The following is a 20,097-nucleotide window of genomic DNA, read 5'->3' on the forward strand; positions in this document are numbered from 1 at the left end:
TGCTGGGCTGCCGGCTATGGGGGTGCGGGAGGGGACTGTGTAAAATGTCTTCTCATTTTCTTCCAATGCAATTTGACTTTAAACGGCACAGCATTTGTTTTTAGGTTCATAAACATTAAAACTTCTTCCTCGGTCCAACATCTGTGAGTAAATCACTTTCTTTCCTTCCCCTGGGAAATACAGAGAGTTGCGGGAATCTGTAACTGGAATTAGTGCCAAATATGCTGAGGGGGGAAATGCTGGTGATTTTGTGGACCAGGCTGATGCTCCAGCTGTTTAAAGTCATATTTATCCGGTCTATTGAAATGCCATTTGTCTGTTAATGCAGGCTTCATTTATGTTGAATTTAGTTTGATTGTTACCGGAATCGTTTTTAAAAAATAAAACCTTGTCCTTCTGTTTATTCCGTTGGGGTTGTCTGGGAATTTGTTTATTTTAAGGTTATTGGTTTCCACAGGGATCGTAACAACAGAGAAATGTCTAGTTATTTATTATTCTGTATTAAAGTTCATTTATTATTATTTCTAGTCCTGTAATAATACTGTAGCTGCATTATATATTTCCAGTCATAAACGCATTACAGCACAGATGGTGTCCAATTGGAAACTCAGATCCATGCTGACATTCTGTAGAGTAATCCAGTCGATCCCATTCTCCATCTGTATCCTCGTTCCCCTGAAAGTTTTTCTTTCAACTCCCTATCCAATTTCATTTTGAAACCATTGATCATCTCCGGTTCTGCCATCCTCATAGGCATCGAATTCCAGGCCATGACTACTTGCTGTCTAAATAAAGTTCTTCCTCATATCCCCTCTGTATCGCTATTCAAGTATTACAATCTTTTTGGCTCCTTCAGGAGAATTGGGAATGTATAAATGAGATATAACAGAGTGAGAATGAAGGGAGTAAAAACAGAAAATGGTGCAAAAAACTCAGCAGGTCTGGCAGCATATGTGGAGCAAGAAACAGAGCTAACATTTTGAATCTGTCTGAACATTCCTGAGAGCTCAAAATGCAGGGAGCATGTTGGGGATGGAGATTTACAGCCTTTGGGGAATGAGAGGGGAAAGAATGTTCCATAGAAACTAGAATTGTCTTCTGAATTTCTATCGCAGACTTTCTGTGATGACTTTTGTGAACTCCTTTTACAGGACATTAGAAGGGGATGATTTGCAGTCAGAAAACTCAAACCAAAGGTCACATCAAGATCTGGCAGAGCCACTCGATTCATCGGGATCGGTATATCAGCAGCCTTTGAATCTAGAAGAAATATTTGTCTGTTATGTCTGCTTCAAAATATTTGAAACATCAGTGTGACTGGAAAAGCACCGATTCTCACACACCCGAGTAAGTGTATTCCAATGCACTGGCTTTGGAAAGAGCTATGAACTGTTATACAGTCTGAAGAAACATTTCAGCTTTCACAGCCAGGGAGACCGTACACAGGTTCTGTGTGTGAACGAGGCTTCAACTGATTGTCAAACCTGGAGAGACACAAGGGCACTCGCACCATGGAGAAACCATGGAAATGTAGGGATTGTGGGAAGGGATTCCGATGCCCGTCTGCACTGGAAATTCATCAACGCAGTCACACTGGGGAGAGGCCATTCACCTGCTCTGAGTGTGGGAAGGCATTCAGTGGTTCATGGCAGCTGCACGCACACCAGCGAGTTCATGCAGTGGAGAGGCCATTCACCTGCTCTCAGTGTGGCAAGGGATTCAGTGATTCATCAACCCTGCTGAGACACCAGCGAGTTCACACTGGAGAGAGGCCGTTCACCTGCTCTGAGTGTGGGAAGGGATTCACCCAGTTATCCAACCTGCTAACACACCAGGAAATTCACACCGGGGAGAGGCCATTCACCTGCTCTCATTGTGGGAAAGGATTCACTCGGTTATTCAACTTGCAGACACATCAGCGAGTCCACACCGGGGAGAGGCCGTTCACCTGCTCTGTGTGTGGGAAGGGTTTCACCCAGTCATCCAACCTGCTGCTACACCAGCAACTTCACACTGGGGAGAGGTCATTCCCCTGCTCTCAGTGTGGGAAGGGATTCACTCGATTATCCAGCTTACAGAGGCACCAGCGAGTTCACACCGGGGAGAGGCCATTCATGTGCTCTGTGTGTGGGAAGGGATTCACTCAGTCATCCCACCTGCAGACACACCAGCGTGTTCACAAGTGATCACAGAGATTGGATTCTGCTCTTATTGCTGCTGTTAATCACATCCAGGACTGAACCATGTTCATCCTGACAGTTGGAGGTGTCAGCTGTGGCTCAGTTCATAGCACCCTCGCCTTTGAATCAGAGGGTTGTGGGTTCATGTCCCACTCCTGGAAACCAAGAACTGTGATTGTACTTGAAAGAGTTGCAATCTGTGACTGTTGATAACTCGAAAGAGTTTCATCCTGACAGTTGGTGAAGTGGGAGGATCCCTTTCTGCTGGACTGGCCGGTCTCATACCTTTGTTTCCAGTGAGCTGATGCTCTTTGAGGCTTGTTGCGAGTATCCATTGCACATTTCATATGGATCATAAAATAAAATGCTGTAGAGATGGAAAAAGATATTCATGCATTTCTGTTTGGAATCTCCTAAAGCATGCCATGTTGCCATGGAGATGGGCTGTTGGAGTTAGAAGGTTCTTTTGTTTGATTTATCTGGGTGTTTCCCACAGAAGGCAGTTGCACATCTGGGCTTGTGTAGTTTGCAGCTCACTTGGAGTTGGTGAGGGAAAAGAAGCTGGAAGATTTGCCTGGCTTGGAGCTAGAGGATGAAATCTACAGTGGCCCTCCCAGTGAAAGGCCTTGTGGTAGAAAGCAGTTAATCATATGAATTAGGAGCAGGTATAGGCCATTCAGGCCTGTGAGCCTGCTCGGCCATGTGATAAGATCATAGCTGATCTAATTGAGGCCCCAACTCTACTTTCCTGTCTACCCCCATAATCTTTGACTCCCTGTCAATCAAGAATTAACTCAACCTCAAAATTATTCAATAGCCTCCACTGCTTTCTGGTGAAGAGAATTCCACAATTGACGATCCTGTGAGAGGACAAATTTCTCATCTCTGTCTCAAATGGGAGACCCCTTATTTTTAAACAACGGCCCCGATTTGTCGTCTCTCCCATAAGGAGAAACATGTTCAGCCTCCGAAGTGGCCAGGAGGCACAGATTTGTTTCAGAGCAAAAGGAGGCCATTCAGCCCATCGTGACTGCACCTGCTTTTTGAATGGTCATTTGATTTAGAGCCGTTCTCCCGCCTTCTACTTATAACCGTGCACGTTCTTCCTTTTCCGGTAACAATCTAATTCCCTTCTGAATGCTTCAATTGAACCTGCCTCCACCACACTCCCAGGCAGTGCATTCCAGACCTTAACCACTCGCTGCGTGAAGAAGGTTTTCCTCGTGTCACTTTTGCTTCTTTTACCAACTACTTTAAATCTGTGCCCTATCGTTTTTGATCCTTTCAGAAGGGGGAGCTCATCTCATTCTCCCCATCAACCCTGTCCAGACCCCTCATGATTTTGAATACACTTCAAGCCCACTGAAACACCAGTTCTTCACACTGGGGAGAGGCCATTCACCTGCTCTGAGTGTGGGAAGGGATTCACTCGTCATCCCACCTACTGGCACACCAGGGAATTCACAAGTAACTATCGTGATTGGATTTTGCTGTTAATCACAAACAGAACTGAACTATGTTCATTGGGGTCTGTTTCTGCTGATGTTAATAAACTCCAGCCCAGTTATAGGGCATAGTATTGTGGATAAAATTCAAATCAGCAGCTTTGTGTTAAATACAGTGTGTTGAGTCTTTTTAGTATCTCTGAGACAAGTTAGTTCCTTTTGAAGGGCTCTCCCTCTCCCCTGTCTCCTCCATCCTCATTGCCAACAAGTGTGAGAAGCTCATGGAGTTTCTTTGTCACTAAGATTGAAACAATTTGATCAGCTGCCTCTGCTGCCTCTCTCCCTTCCACTAGATCACCTGTCCAATTAACCTTGAATGTTCCCCCCTCGCCCTGAACGTACATCTTTCTGTAGTTTCTCTCCCATGTCCCCTCGTTCCTTCTCAGCACTTAGCTTTGCTATGAGACCCATCTCCTGCTACCCCAGCCCTATTTTCACTCATTTGTTGATCTCCAAGCTTCCCATGGTCATTAACATTGTTAACAGTTCTCTCTCTTCAGGCACTGCTCCTCTCTCCTTCAAATCTGACATTATCACCCCCTCCTCAATAAAATCAACCATTGATCCCACCATCCTTGCAAACCACTCCAAGCTCCCTTTCCCCTTCTAAGTCCTGAAATGCGTTGACACCTCCCAAATCCTGCCCATCTTTTTGGAATTCCATTTTTGAATCTGAACATATGAAATAGGAGCAGAAGTAGGCCATTTGGCCCCTCGACACACAAGATTTCTGCCTCTGCCACATTATCGAAGTAGCTCTTCTCATCGTCCTAAACTGCATCCAATGTAACCAAGGTAAACTCTCCCTCATTGTCCTTTGTCCTTCTTGGCCCATCTACAGTCTTTGACACCATTGACCAAACCATCCATAGCGATGGTGAATAAATGCTGGCCTAGCCACATCCCATAAATGAATTAAAACATAAATTCCTTCAATGCCTCTTCACTGTTGTCCAGCTGGGTGGTACTGATCCCTGATTCCTTTCTTATCAAATTGTAGCAAGAGGATCAGCTGCAGTAGCTGTGATTATTTGAGGTGTTTTTTTACAAACTGACTCACTGGGAAAATGATCATGTGTCACTAGACATTAACATAAAAACGTTCCATTACCAGTCTCACATTGACTGTCTCTTACAGACCAAGTCCTTCTAAATATATCACCGCTCCTGGATTAGATCAACAGGGAAAAGTGAAGATGGTGTAGTCCACAACCCAATCTAATAGCAGTAAAAATATCTGAAAATTCCCATTAAAATGCAAGGCATTGCAGAGCAACTGTGTCTTCTGTGACTTATTGAAACAGTCATTACACAGATTGGCCAAAAGCTCCATTATTGCAGGATGCGGATGGTAGAATATGGAGCTTGATCTTTCTTATTTTTCAACACCGGCATTAGCGGAATCTCACCCCCACTTCCCTAGAATCAAACGAAGATTAAGTGAGTTCGCTCTCTAATGGCGGCCGCAGTACCCACAATACCATACGGCTCAGAAATCGCTCCATCTGCCGCGGGTTGGCCGGGTGGATCGCGCATGCTCGGAGGGTCCTGGTCTCTTTGTTTGAGGTTGTTCCCGGAGAGAAGCCGGAAGCGGCGGATAGTGAGAGTGGAGAATGTTCATTGTTTAATATTCGGCTCTGGGGCCGCACTCGGGATTTGTAAACCCCGCCCCCCTGCCCGGGGTTTATTCACCTGACAGTTCACGATGCGCGGCTGATTGACGGCGGAGCTAGACCAATAGGAAGAGGGGGCGGGGTTGGAGGCATGAGCACCGACGGCTGATCCTCCAACCAATTAGAGCGAATGAGGGGCGGGGCTGAGTCCAGATCAGCCTCATTGGCTGAAACTCTGCATCATTTTGAAATGGGCAATGGGAGATGTCACAGAGCTGGAAGCAGGCAGCCTGGAGTATTGTGTGCAGTTTTCGTCTCCTTACCGAAGAAAGGATATACTTGCCACAGAGGAAGTGCCTGCAAAGCTTCACCAGCCTGATTCCTGGGATGGCAGGATTGTTGTATGAGGAGAGTTTTGGGTCGACTAGGGCTGTATTCACTAGAGTTCAGAAGAATGAGAGGGGACGTCATTGAAACGTATAAAATTCGGGCAGAAGTGTACAGACTGGATGCAGGGATGATGTTTCCCCTGGCTGGGTTTGGGGGAGTGAGTGGTGGGGGGCGTCTGGAACAAGGGATCAATCTCAGGATATGGTGCAGGCCATTTAGGACTTAGTTGCGGAGAAATTTCTTTGCTCAGTGCGTGGTGAACCTGTGGAATTGTCTACCACAAAAGGCTGTGGAGGCCAAATCGCTGAATAGATTTCTAGACATGAAAGGCATCAAGGGGTTTGGGGAAAGAGGGAGAGTATGATGTTGAGGTAGAGGGTCAGCCATGATCATTTGAATGGAAGAGCAGGCTCGAGGGGCCAAATGGCCTACTCCTGCTCCTATTTTCTATGTTTCTAAGTGTCTATGCCTTGGTAATGGAGCCGATGTTGGTCACAAAATCAGTTCAAGGTGAAATCAACATTGAGATGATGAACAATGTGGCTCAGACTCAGGTGGTGGCCAGAATAACAACAGAACAATAGAATCCAACCAATACAGTCAGATGTGAACTTATTGTTGTGTCAGAAGGTTGAATGATCGAGTGAATCCCTTCCCAGATTCAGTGCAGGTGAATGGTTTTCTCTCCATTGGTATTTCATCTGATCTTTAGAGCTTTGAAAACTCTTCAAACAGTGAGAACAATTAAAAGGTCTCTTATCAGACTGAACAACCTGATTGGCAGTGAGGTTGGACACACAAGTGAATCAGGATCGGATGTGTCAATAAATTTCAGTTATAGAGCAGCTCTATTAAGAGAAAGGCAGGACAAACTTAAAGACTAAAGGTAAAGTTCAGGCAGTGATTTACAGAACAACGTGAGCTCTATACTTCCCTTGTCATATCTGGACAGCAGAGCACACTTCTTCCCTTGGAGCTTCCAGTTTTCTTGTGGAGTTTCCAGCTTTCGTGTTTCTTTCTCTTCTTTCCTTTGTTCTTTTCTCCACTGCACCAAACCCCTCAGGTGGACTGTTCTTATGCTGGAAACCCCCCAACTGGCTCCCCTGAGGCCACCAATCAGAACTGTCCATGGACATTTCACTATTCAATCATGTGGCTCTTGTCCAATCACAGGTGTGTTCATGTGAACAGCATTCGCCCGTTGATGAGAGCACACACATATTCCTCTGTGATTACATAGAACTTCTGCACTTCCACCATCTCACAGTTCTAAACTCAGACAAGCCGGTTCAAAGCATGACATCACCTCCACAGATTCTACCCTACAGATCAACACACAGGCAAAGAAAGAACACAACTTCTGCAGACTATATTAATACACAGTCAAAGAAAGAACAGAATTCTCACAGACTGTATCCGGAGAATGGATGACTGAGTGAAGCTCTTCCCACACACGGAGTAAGTTTTACGGTTTCTGCTCACTGTGAATGTGCTGGTGTTTCTGGAAGCTGGATGATTCGATGAATCCCTTCCCACACACAGTGCAGGTGAATGGCCTCTCTCCAGTGTGACTGTGCCAATGAGTTCCCAGCCGGGATAGAGAACTGAATCCCTTCTCACAGTCCCCACATTTCCACGGTTTCTCCCTGTTGCTTAATCCTTGCTGACAATTCTTATTGACTTACATACTCTTCAAAGTGAAACCTCCATTATGAAATTAAATTATCAAACAACAGGAATCAAAACAGTGAAATATTTTACAGGCACATCAATAAAAGTTTAATCAATCAACATTGATATTGATGAAGTTTGGAAGTCGCTGAGTTCAATCATTTCTTACATAGCAGCAGTAACATTTGGTAAAGGGGAATCCACAACAAAGGCTGGTTTGAGACCTACTCAGCAGAGATGACATCTATCATTGAAGCAAAAAGCAAAGCTTACCTGATGCACAACATAAACCCAACAGCTAAGTACTGTGTGCAGTACCTTGTTACTAGTGTCCATGTGTCTCTCCAGGTTGGACGATCAGTTAAGCCTTACACAGGATTATATAGGATATACAGCACAGAAAGAAGCCATTCAGCCCAAACAGTGCATGTTGGTGTTTATGTTCCACTCAAGCCACCTCTCATCTTTCCACTTCTAAATCTACCATCATGACCTAATATTTCCTTCAGCCACATATGTTTGTCTAGCCTCCCCATGAATACATCTATACTATTCCCTTCACCCACTTCCTGTGGTCTTGAGTTCCATATTCTCACCACTCTCTGGGCGAAGAAGTTTCTTCTGAATTCCCTATTGGATTTCTCGGTGACTATCTTATATTGATGGTCTCTAGTTTTGCTCTTCCCCACAAGAGGAAACATGCTCTCTGTTTCCCCTCCATTAAAACTTTCATCATTTTAAAGTCCTAAATTAGTTCAGCTTCAGACATATTTTTTCAAGAGAAAAGAGATTCAGTCTGTTCATCCTTTCCTGATATGTAAACCCATACATTTCTGATATCATTCTTATCAATTTTCTCTGCACCCTCTCCAGTGTCTCTATATCCTTTCTATAATTTGGTGACCAGAACTGCACATAATACTTGGCTGTTGGGTTTATTTTGTGTGTCAAAAGGAGATCTTCCCTCCACAGCTTCCAAGCTCATAGTCTCCCAACCTCCCACAACTCTTTCTCCGGTACATCGATGACTGCTTCGGTGCCACTTCATGCTGTCACCTGGACGTGGAAAAATTTTATTAATTTTGCTTCCAATTTCCACCCCTCCAACACTTTCACATGGTCTATCACTAACACTTCTCTTTCCTTCTTTGACCCCTCTGTCTCAATTTCTGGTGATAGACTGTCCACCAATATTCATGACAAGCCCACCGACTCCCACAGCTACCTCGACTACAGCTCCTTCCACCCTGCTTCCTGTTAGGACTCCATCCCATTCTCTCAGTTCCTTCGCCTCCGTCGCATAGTTCTGATGATGCCACTTTCCAAAACAGTTCTTCTGACGAGTCTTCCTTCTTCCTTAACCGAGGTTTTCCACCCACAGTGGTTGACAGGGCCCTCAACCGTGTCCGCCCCATTTCCCGCGCATCTGCCCTCACACCTTCCTCTCCCTCCCGGAACCATGATAGGGTCCCCCTTGTCCTCACTTATCACCCCACCAGCCTCCACATTCAAAGGATCATCCTCCGCCATTTCCGCCAATTCCAGCATGACGCCACCACCAAACATCATCTTCCCTTCACCCTCCCTGTCGGCATTCTGTAGGGACCATTCCCTCCGGGACACCCTGGTCCACTCCTCCATCACTCCCTACACCTCAACCCCCTCCCATGCAACCGCATAAGGTACAACACCTGCCCCTATACTTGCCCCCTCCTCACCGTCCAAGGGCCCAAACACTCCTTTCAAATGAAGCAGCAATTCACTTGCACTTCCATCAATTTAGTCTACTGCATTCGCTGCTCCCAATGTGGTCTCCTCTACATTGGAGAGACCAAACGCAGACTGGGTGACCGCTTTTCGGAACACCTCTGGTCTGTCCACAAGCACGACCCAGACCTTCCAGTCGCTTGCCATTTCAACACCCCATCCTGCTCTCATGCTCACATGACCGTTCTTGGCCTGCTGCAATGTTCCAGTGAAGCTCAACGCAAACTGGAGGAACAGCACCTCATCTTCCAATTAGGCACTTTACAGGCTTCTGGACTTAACATTGAGTTCAACAACTTCAGGTCATGAACTCTCTCCTCCATCCTCACCCCCTCTTTTATCCCCCTTTTAAAATTTAATTTTATTTATATATATATATTTTTTTTCTTTTTTCACTGATTTCTATTATTATTTTTGAAATTTATTTCTATTCATTCTTTATTCCCCATCTTTAAGCCTATTTCGATCCCCTCCCCCACACCTCACCCCCACCAGGGCCATCTGTCACTGCTCATCCTGCTTTCCACCCTTAATGTCACAATTAGCACATCCTTTAGCTCATATCACCATCGTCAACACCCCTTTGACTTTTTATTTATGACAGCTTTTGCAGTCTCTCCTTTGCCTCCACCAATCACTGGCCCTCTATCCAGCTTCACCTGTCCCACCCCCTTTAACAACTTATATTTCACTACATTTCTATTTCTCTCTAGTTCTGATGAAGAGTCATATGGACTCAAAATGTTAACTTTCTCTCCACAGATGCTGTCAGACCTGCTGAGTTTTTCCAGCAATTTTTGCTTTTGTTCCTGGGTAACCACCCCTTCAATTGTCTGTCTCTGGACACCACTCGCAATGCGCATGCGCACCGATATAGATGGGGCAGCCATATTGAACATGCTCCAGCTCACAATGCCCATGTGATTGATGGCAGCACCAGGCCAGTAGGAGGAAGGAGCGGGATGGAGAACTGAACGGGAGCAGCAGGTCCCCCATCCAATCGGAGTGAGTGAGGGGCGTGGCTGAGCACGGATCTCCCTCATTTGTTGAACAGAGTCACATAGAGTTATACAGTACAGAAACAGGCCCTTTGGCCTATTGGGACTGTGCCGGCCATCAAGCACCTGTCTATTCTAAACCCATATTCCACCACCTGGCCCATAGCCCTGTATGCTATGGCTTTTCAAGTGCTCATCTAAATATTTCTTAAATGTTGCAAGGGTTCCTGCCTCTACCAAGCCCTCAGGCAGCGTGTTCCAGATTCCAACCAACCTCTGGGTGAATTTTTTTCCCTCAAATCCCCTCTAAACCTCCTGCCCCTTACCTTAATTCCATGCCCCCTATTATTGACACCTCCGCTAATTATGCCCATCATAGTTTTGTAAGCCTCTAATATGTCCCCCCTCAGTCTTCTCTGCTCTAAGGGAAACAACCCTAGCCTATCCAATCTCTCTTCATAGTTGAAACGGTCCAGCCCAGGCAACATCCTGGTGAATCTGCCCTGCACCCTCTCCAGTGAAATCACATCCTTCCTATAGTGTGGCAACCAGAACTGCACACAGTCCTCCAGCTGTGGCCTAACTAGCGTTTTATACAGCTCCAACATAACCTCTCTGCTCTTATATTCTACGCCTCAGCTAATAAAGGCAAATATCCCATATGCCTTCTTAACCACTTTATCTACCTGTGCTGTTGCTTTCAGGGGTCTATGGACATGTACACCATGGTCACTCTGATCCTTTGTACTTCCTAGGGTCCTACCATTCATTATGTATTCCCTAGCCGTGTTAGTCCTCTCAACATGCATTACCTCACATTTCTCACGGTTAAATTCCATTTTCCACTGCTCTGCCCATCTTACCAGCCCATCTATATCATCCCGTAATGTAAGGCTTTCCTCCTCACTATTTACAACACCACCAATTTTTATGTCATCTGTGAACTTACTGGCCACTGAAACTCTGCATCATTTTGAAAGCTGATTTTGTCTCAAACTCCACAAGAAAACTTGATGAAACGCTTTGCGTGTGGAGCAAACATTTCAGCAATTGTTACTGAAATAGATTTATTCACAAGGAATGAAATAAATGTACTTAATTAGAGAACCATAAATAACATGTACCATTTAACAACACGAGATATACCTCTGCCCTATATTAATTTATTGGCCCCTGGGTAACCACCCCTTTAATTGTGAATATTAAGAAAGAGGCCATTCTTTGTCAGACAAATAAATGTGTCAAGCTGGGAAAGCAAAAGATGTCAATGTTTTTAAGAGGGAGAGAGACCTGGGCCAAACTTTCCATGGAGCTTTTTTGTCACTAAGATTGAGACAATCCGATCAGCTGCCTCTGCTGCTTCCCTCCCTTCCACTGACTCACTAGGCCAAACCGCCTCTAAAGAGCCCCTTTGCTGCAGCCCTGAATCTGCTTTTTTCGTTAGCTTCTCTTCAATCTTCCCTCATGCTTCTCAGAGCTTATCTTTTCCATAAAACCCACCTCCTCCATTCCTATTCCAATTGATCACCCAACCTTCCCATGTTTGCTGATATTGTTAACAGCTCTCTCTTCAGGTACTGTCCTTTCCTTTAAATCTGCCATAACTACTTATCCTCAAGAAAACAAGCCCTTGACCCCAATGTTCTTGCCAACTACCACTCTAATCACCTTTTCCTCTCCAAAGTCCTTGTCACCTCCCAAATCCAAGCATATTTCCCCAGAACTCCATGTTTGTATGCCTTCAATGAGATTTCTGTAACTGCCACAACATTGAAACAGCTCTTATTTAAGTCACAAATAACAGCCTTTGTGAATATGGCAGAGGTAAATTCTGCCGCAATTTCCTTCTCTTCCTGTCTGCAGTCTTTGACACCATTAACCAAACCATTCTCTTCCAATGCCTCTGCACTGTTGATTCCTTTCTCTTGATTCCTTTCTTATCTATCTCACTGTAGCTAGAGAATAACCTGTAGCAGCTGTGATTATTTTCTTTACGTTTTTACAAACTGACTCAGTTGATAAGTGATCAGGTGTCACTGAACTATGATATTAAAATGTTCCTTTATCCCTCTAAATGCGATTGTATCTTGCAAACCGAGTCCTTTTAACTACAGTAGCCCTTCTGGATTCGATCAACCAAGAAGAGTGAAGACATCACCATCCACAACCCAAGCTCGTAGTCTTAAAAACATTTGATAATTCCCATCAAATGCAAAACATAGCAGAAGAATTATGTATTGGTCTGTTACAGATTTCTGAAATGGATTCATTGCAAAGATTGGCCAACAGATCCATTGTTACAGGGTTTGGATGGTAGGAGATGGGCCTTCGTCTTTCTTAGTTGCAATCTCTATATCAGCATTACCTTGTCTTCATTTCCTCAGATTCAGACAAAAATTAAGTCAGTTCCAATGAAGAGCCATAGTGGGTTTGAAACATTATCTCTGGTTCTCTCTCCACAGATGCTGCCAGAGTTGCTGAGTTTTTCCAGTATTTTCTGTTTTTATTTCAGATTTCCAACATCCGCAGTATTTTGCTTTTATTTTAATGATCAACGGACTCTGGGTCTCTAATGGCATCCGTATTACCCACAGTCCCAAACATCTCAGAAACCGCTCTATCTGCCGCGGGTTGGCCGGGTGAATTGTGCATGCTCGGAGGGTCCTGGTTTCTTTGTTTGAGGTTGTTCACAGAATCACACAGTGCAGAAGAGGCCCTTCAAGTCTGCACCAACACATGAGAAACACCTGACCTACCTACCTAATCCCATTTACCAGCACTGGGCCCATAGCCTTGAATGTTATGATGTGCCAAGTGCTTATCCAGGTACTTTTTAAAGAATGTGAGGCAACCCTCCTTAATCACCCTCTCCCAGGCAGCACATTCTCCACCCTCTGGGTAAAAAAGTTTTTGTTCACATCCTCCCTAAACCTCCTGCCCCTCACCTTGAGCTTGTGTCCCCTTGTGACTGACCCTTCAACTAAGGGGAACAGCTGCTCCCTGTCCATGCCCCTCACAATCTTGTACACCTCGATCAGGTCACCCCTCAGTCTTCTCTGCTCCAAAGAAAACAACCCAAGTCTATCCAACCTCTCTTCATAACTTAAATGTTAATAAAGGCAAGTATCCCATATGCCTTCTTAACCACCTTATCTACCTGTCCGGCGGATAGTGAGAGTGGAGAATGTTCATTGTTAAATATTCGGATCTGGGGCCGCACTCGGGATTTGTAAATCCCGCCCCTCTGCCCGGGGTTTATTAACCCGCTCCCGACAGTGAACTCTCACCTGACAGCTCACAATGCTCGACTGATTGACAGCGATTCCGGGTCAATAGGAAGAGAGAGGCGGGACTAGAGGACCGAGCGGGTGCGGTTTGCCCTCCAACCAATTGGAGTGATAGAGGGGCGGGGCTAGGCTGCGACTGAAGCATGCGCAGTACTAGAACCGGAGCTGGAAGAAGGAGCGGTCGCGTTGAGATCACAAAGGGTGAGAAATGAAGCCAACGGCTGGAGATTGTGAACCGGGGGGGGGAGCCTGGAAACCACGCGCGAGCTCGGAGGGCGGGTGGAGATTGTGAACCGGGGGGGAGCCTGGACACCACGCGCGAGCTCGGAGGGCGGGTGGAGATTGTGAACCGGGGGGAGCCTGGACACCGCGCGCGAGCTTGGAGGGCGGGGAGACGGTGCCCCAGTGGTAATGCCACTGGGCTCGTGACATGGGTTCAAGTCCCAACATAGGACTATGGGTTATTGTCCTTGTGAGTGCAGCACAGTTTTACCGGAATGATACCTGGACTCCAAGAGTCAGTTAATAATTTATAAAACTATCAATTATCGTAAACCCCATCTGGTTCACTAATGTCCCTTTAGGGAAGGAAATCTGCCGTCCTTACCAAGTCCGGCCTACATGTGACTCCAGCCCCACAGTGATGTGGTTCACTCTGAAACGGCCCAGCAAGCCACACAGCTCCAGGGCCATTAGGGATGGGCAATGCACATCCCATCATAGAATAAAAAAACACATGGTGTGTGCGGGACTGGAAACCCTGGTAAGAGGCCTGCCTTATGCAGGCAATTGCCTATTGTCATATTGAGAGGGGAAGGTGGAGTGAATGGGTAGTGATGTTGGTGAGGGAATTGTCATTTGTGGCAGAAAACTCCAAACTTGTCAAGCTTTGTGTCAACGATTGTTTCCTCATTTCACTGTGAAAGACATGGCTACAATTTTTTGACCATGCTTGTCCTCACTTCCCCAGATTCAGACAAAGATTCAGTCAGTTCCAAAGAAGAGTCATAGTCCTAGACTCTGGGGGCATAGTGTAAACATGAGAGCCAGACCTTCCAGGAGTGAAGTCAGCAAATACTTCTACACACAAAGGGAGGTAGAAGTTAGGAACTCTGTTCCACAAACAGCAGTTGATGCGAGATTAAATTGAAATCTGACAGGGACGAGGGACTAAACGGCCAACTTCTAGAATTATAGAAACTTGCAGCACAGAAAGAGCCCATTCAACCCTTTATGCTTGTGCTGTTTCTTTGAAAGAGCAATCATGTTTAGCCCCAGACACCCACTTTCTGTTTGTAATCCATATGTTCCTCATTCTCAAATCCCTGTCAACTTCCTTTTAAAATTCCTTCTCGAGTCAGGTCCCAGCACCTTTTCAGGTAGAGAGTTCCAGATCCTGACAACTCTCTGTTGGTGCAGAAACTGCTGAGCTTGATGTTGAGTCTGGAAGTTTGTAAAATGCCAGATCGAAAGATGAGCTGCTGTTCCTAGAGCTCCCACTGAGCTTCATTGGAACAGTTCAGGAGGCCAAGGACAGAGAGGTCAGAGTGGGAGTGGGGCGGAGAATTAAAATGACAAGTGACTGGAAGCTCAGGGTCAAGCTCACAGACTGAACAGAGGTTGTTCCACAAAGTGATCACACAATCTGTGTTTGATCTTCACCATGTCGATCAGAGCACATGATGAGCACTGAATACAGTAACTAAATTGAAAACAATTACAAGTAAATGACTGTTTGTTTTAGGCCAAAGAAATATACTTTATTTGAAGAGTAAGGGTTACAATATAAAACAAGCCGATTTCCAGAATATTAAACCTTCAGTCCAGTTACAGTGATTTTTAACATCAGCAGAAACAAACCCAAACTATCAGAATGAACAAGGTTCAGTACTGGGTGTGATCAACAGCAACAATAACAGCAGAATCCAACCCCTGGAGTCAATGCTGAACTCGCTGGTGTATCAGCCGGTTGGATGATGGATTAAATCCCTTCTCACACGTGGAGCAGGTGTCCGGCCTGTCCCCAGTGTGAACTCGCTGCTGTGTGTCTTGGAGCTGATGGCTTCCCCATGCACCAGCTGCTCTTGTCTTTCCAGGTGGTGGGGGTCATGGGTTTGGGAGATTCTATCAAAATTCTGGTTGAGCTGCAGATCTATGAAATCCATCTTCTTTTCCCTCCTCCACCTCTCACTCTCTCTTCTCCCATAGAGGCCAGAGTCTCGTGTAGGCCCAGACCGGGAGGTAGATTCCCTTCCCTCGAGAACATTAATGAACCAGTTGGGTTTTTATGACAATCTGGCAGTTTTCATAGTCACATTTTCCTCGTGTCAGCCCCACAAATTACCGGATTCATTCAGCTCAATTTCACAACCTGCCTTTCTGTTTTTGTGGGTTCTCTTTCATATTTCTTTGTTTCTGTTTTGAATTCACATTACAGAGTATGAGAAGGATTTGCAGTTAGGAAGGTCAAACCAAAATCACATCAAAATCTGCCAGAGTCTCTCGATTCATCAGGACCTGAAGATCATCAGCCTTTGAACATGGAAGCAAAAAGCACCGTTTACACCAGGGAGAAACCGTGGAAATGTGGGGACTGTGGGAAGGGATTCAGATCCCCGTCTAATCTGGAAACTCATCGACGCAGTCACACTGGGGAGAGGCCGTTCATCTGCTCCGTGTGTGGGAAGGGATTCACTCAGTTAATCTGCCTTCAGAGACACCAGCGACTTCACACTGGGGAGAGGCCGTTCACCTGCTCCGTGTGTGGAAAAGGATTCACTCGCTCATCCCACCTGCTGGAACACCAGCAAGTTCACACTGACAAGAGAGAGTTTAAATGCCCTGACTGTGAAAAGAGCTTTAAAAACCCACATGGACTGAGGGAGCACCAGCGCATTCATACTGCGTATGCACCATTCAGCTGCTCACAGTGTGGGAAGAGGCTCAGGACTTCATCCCGCCTTCTGAAACACCAGCGAGTTCACACTGACGAGAGACCGTTTAAATGTCCAGACTGTGGGAAGTGCTTCAAAAGTTCTGGGCATCAACAATGTCATCAACGTATTCACACTGATGAGAGACCATTCAGGTGCTCTCACTGCGGGACTGGGTTCAGGCAACCATCTCATCTCACTGCACACCAGCGCACTCACACTGGGGAGAGGCCGTTCACCTGCTCTGAGTGTGGGAAGAAATTCACTCAGAAACCCCACCTGCTGAGACACCAGCGAGTTCACACTGACGAGAGGCCGTTTAAATGTCCAGACTGTGGGAAGTGCTTTAAAAGTTCTGGGGATCTGCAATACCACCAACGTATTCACACTGATGAGAAACCATTCAGATGCTCTCACTGTGGGACTGGGTTCAGGCAATCATTTCATCTCACCGCACACCAGCGCACCCACACTGGGGAGAGACCGTTCACCTGCTCTGAGTGTGGGAAGGGATTCGCTCAGTCATCCAACCTGCTGACACACCAGCAAGTTCACACTGGGGAGAAGTCGTTCACCTGCTCCGGATGTGGGAAGGGATTCACTCGCTTATCCTACCTGGTGACACACCAGAGAGTTCACAAGTGATTACAGGGGTTGGATTCTGCTGTTATTGCTGGACTGAATCATGTTCATTCTGACAGTTGGGGTTGATCTCTAATGTTAGTTGCCCAGTTTAGACTTAGCGTGTACCCGCACCATCTCTCAATTATGTGTGAATAGACCATCATGTCTGCAAACCTCGTTTTCAATGTAAATCACTCAGAAACTGCCTTGAACTAAAGATGAACAATAAAGAGATCACAGTGCAATCCTGCAGCTCTATATTGATGGGAGAAAGTCTGTTCTGTAACTCGAGGATGAAGCTCGGTAAGTTCTGAATGTTTTTAATTACAAGTAGGCTCGAGCTATTTGAGAGACGGGCTGTTCAAAGCTGTTAACTTGTCAAATATTGAAGGAATTACTCTGAAAATAAACTCACCAATTGATAACCTCAGACTCTGCTCCCTGCTGTAATTAATACTCAGCCATTCGTGCTGATTTACAGTGAATCACTGAATATCCTGTGGAGTCTTTGTTCCTTGTTTTATGAAATAGCTCTCCTCATTAGTGCTGAACTGCTGGATAACTCTGATTACACTTAGACATGTCTAGAAAAGGTCTGTGTGCCCACATTTCACTGTGATTTGTAAACAATGAACAATGTTCATGGCCTGACTTGTAGTCTGGTATCCGGGTGATTTGTGAAGAAAGATTTAATTCACTCACTCAGCAGCTTGAGGGGAACCAGACTGAGGTTTAATGAACATAATAAATAGGAGTAGGAAGAGGCCATTTGGCCCATTAAGTCTGCTCTGCTATTCGATATGATCATGGTTGATCTTCTACCTCAGATCCACACTCCCCAGAAACCTTAATTCCCCTTGTACCCAAAACTCTGTCGACCTCTGTCTTAAATATAACTGAGAACCACGGATCCCTGGGATAGAAAGTTCCAAAGATTCACAACTGAGTGAAGAAATTCCTCCTCATCTCAGTCCTAAATGGTCGACCCCTTATTCTGAGACTGATCCCCGTGTTCTAAATTCACCAGTTGGGAAACATTTTCTCAGCATTTACCTTGTCAGGCCATTTAAGAATGTTTCAGTTGGATCACTCAATCTTCCAAACTCCATTCAATCGAGGCCGAGTCTGCTCGATCTCTCCTCATGGGACAATCTCCTCATCCCAGGAACCAGTCTGGTGAACATTTGTTTCACTCCCTCCAGGGCAAGTATGTCCTTCCTTAGGTAAGGAGACTAAACCTGCACACACTACTCCAGGTGATGCCTCACCAATGCTCTGTATAATTGTGGTAAGACATCTTTACTCTTATACTCCAATCCCTTTGTAATAAAAGCTAACAGACCATTTACCATTTGTTTGCTGTACCTGCATGTTAACTTTCTGTGATTCATGTACAAGAACACCCAGGTCCCTCTGAATGCAAATATTTCCCAGTCTCGCACCATTCAAAAAATATTCTTTTTTTTCCTACCAAAGTGGATAACTTCACACTTCACCGTGTTGTATTCCATCTGCCATGTTCTTACCCAACCTGTCTATATCCCTGTACAGCCTCTTTGTGTCCTCCTCAGCACTTACTTTCCCACCCAACATTGTATTGTCAGAAAACCTGGATACATTACACTCAGTCCCCTCATCTAAGTCATTGATATCGATTGTAAATAGCTGAGGCACAACTGCTGATCCTTGTGGTACCTGCTAGTCACAGCCTGCCAACCTGAAAATGTCCTGTTTATTCCCACTCTCTGTTTTCTGACCATTAACCAATCCTCAGTCCATGCTCAGATACCCCCCAAACACCAGACCGAATTTTGTGTGATGACCTCTCGTGTGGCCCCTCATCAAATGCTTTTTGAAAATCCAAATACACATCTACTGATATCCTCATTATCCTCCTGACTTATTACATTTTCAAAAAGCTCTGAACACATTTGTCAAACATGATCTCCCTTTCATAAATCCATATTGGCTCTGCTCGATCAGTTAATGATTTTCTAAGTGCCCTGTTACCACATCCCTCATGGTAGATTCCTACATTTTGCCAATTACTGATGTTAGATGAACTGGCCTCTAGTTCCCCATTTTCTCTCTTCCTCCTTTTTTGAAAAGTGAGATGATGTTTGCTATCAAGGTTGGGAGAGACACTCTGGAAGGTATGGGGGAGCTGGGACTTGTCCATGAGAGTAACCAAAGGTCTAGGATCTGAAATAATCCAGAGTGATGATGATGTGTTAGTCATGGCTCAGTGGTTGCATTTCCATGTCTTAGTCAGGAGGTTGTGGATTTAAATCCGCATCCAGAAAGATGAGCATAAAATCCAGGCTAACATTCCACCGCAGTACTGAGGGAGAGACTGTCAGAGACTGCACTGAGACAGAATGGATGGGTGTAAGAGATCCATTGACATTATTTCAAAGAGCAGGGGATTTATCCCAGGAATCTTGGTCAATATTTATCCCTCAATCAACGTCACTGAAACAGATTATCTGGGTATTATCAATTTGTTGTCTATGCGATCTTGCTGTGCATAAATTAGCTGCTGTATTTCCTACATTCCAACATTGACTGCACTTCAAAGGAATTTCATTGGCTGTAAAATGCTTTGGGACATCCTGATGTCATGAAAGGCTCTGCAGAAATAAAAATCTTTCTTTAACAGAGGAGAAAAGGCCCAGAAATGGAACAGTCGAGAACAAGATTTCAATTAGTCTCCTCTTATCCTGAAGAAAACAAATATTCCACACACTGTGTGTTTGACGCCAAAGTGATTTATTTGACATTTAACCAGAATATTAAACTCCAGCCCTGTTACAGGGATTATTAACATCAAGAGGAATAAAGCCCCAAGAGCTGGATTTTCAAAGAGGGTTGGGAACCTGACACTGGATGAATTCTGGGTCCGCAATCTGCACCTGAACTGCATCGCTCTTGCAGCATTATTTTTAAATGTAAATAAGCTGTTTTGGCAGGAGGTGAGCTCAGCATCCAGACCGAGGCACCAAGTGCCTCCGGGGGCAGGGAGCTTCCTGTCCAGCAGCAAAGGCAGCCATTTTGGGGTTTGCTACTGCTTTGCCGAGGGGAGCTAGCAGCTCATGAAATGACCAGGACAATAAAGACAATACAAGTGTG

The 20,097-nt window shown here is 45.3% G+C and overlaps 2 protein-coding genes across 4 annotated transcripts in view; one reads left to right on the forward strand and one right to left on the reverse strand.

The window, feature by feature from the left end:
- The window catches only part of LOC144698102 (uncharacterized), an 862,314-nt gene that overhangs the window by 739,485 nt on the left and 102,732 nt on the right, over nucleotides 1-20,097 (reverse strand). The window lies entirely within an intron of this gene.
- On the forward strand, nucleotides 10-2,559 carry LOC144698121 (uncharacterized). Of its 2 annotated transcripts, none has more exons than XM_078570059.1 (3): nucleotides 10-143; nucleotides 1,152-2,258; nucleotides 2,418-2,559. In XM_078570059.1, the coding sequence occupies exon 2, from the start codon at nucleotides 1,512-1,514 to the stop codon at nucleotides 2,184-2,186; it is 675 nt and encodes a 224-aa protein (XP_078426185.1). In that variant the 5' UTR covers nucleotides 10-143; nucleotides 1,152-1,511; the 3' UTR covers nucleotides 2,187-2,258; nucleotides 2,418-2,559. The 2 variants fall into 2 exon arrangements, with proteins under 2 accessions (XP_078426185.1, XP_078426184.1); XM_078570058.1 differs by having other exon boundaries at nucleotides 1,152-2,245; nucleotides 2,404-2,462.

The sequence above is a fragment of the Cetorhinus maximus genome, chromosome 23 (genome assembly GCF_964194155.1).
Source record: "Cetorhinus maximus chromosome 23, sCetMax3.hap1.1, whole genome shotgun sequence".
NCBI lineage: Eukaryota > Metazoa > Chordata > Chondrichthyes > Lamniformes > Cetorhinidae > Cetorhinus > Cetorhinus maximus.

What these genes read in the sequence shown, in the direction of transcription:
- LOC144698121 (XM_078570059.1), top strand. Translation starts at nt 1,512, where the DNA reads ATGGAGAAACCATGGAAATGTAGGGATTGTGGGAAGGGATTCCGATGC.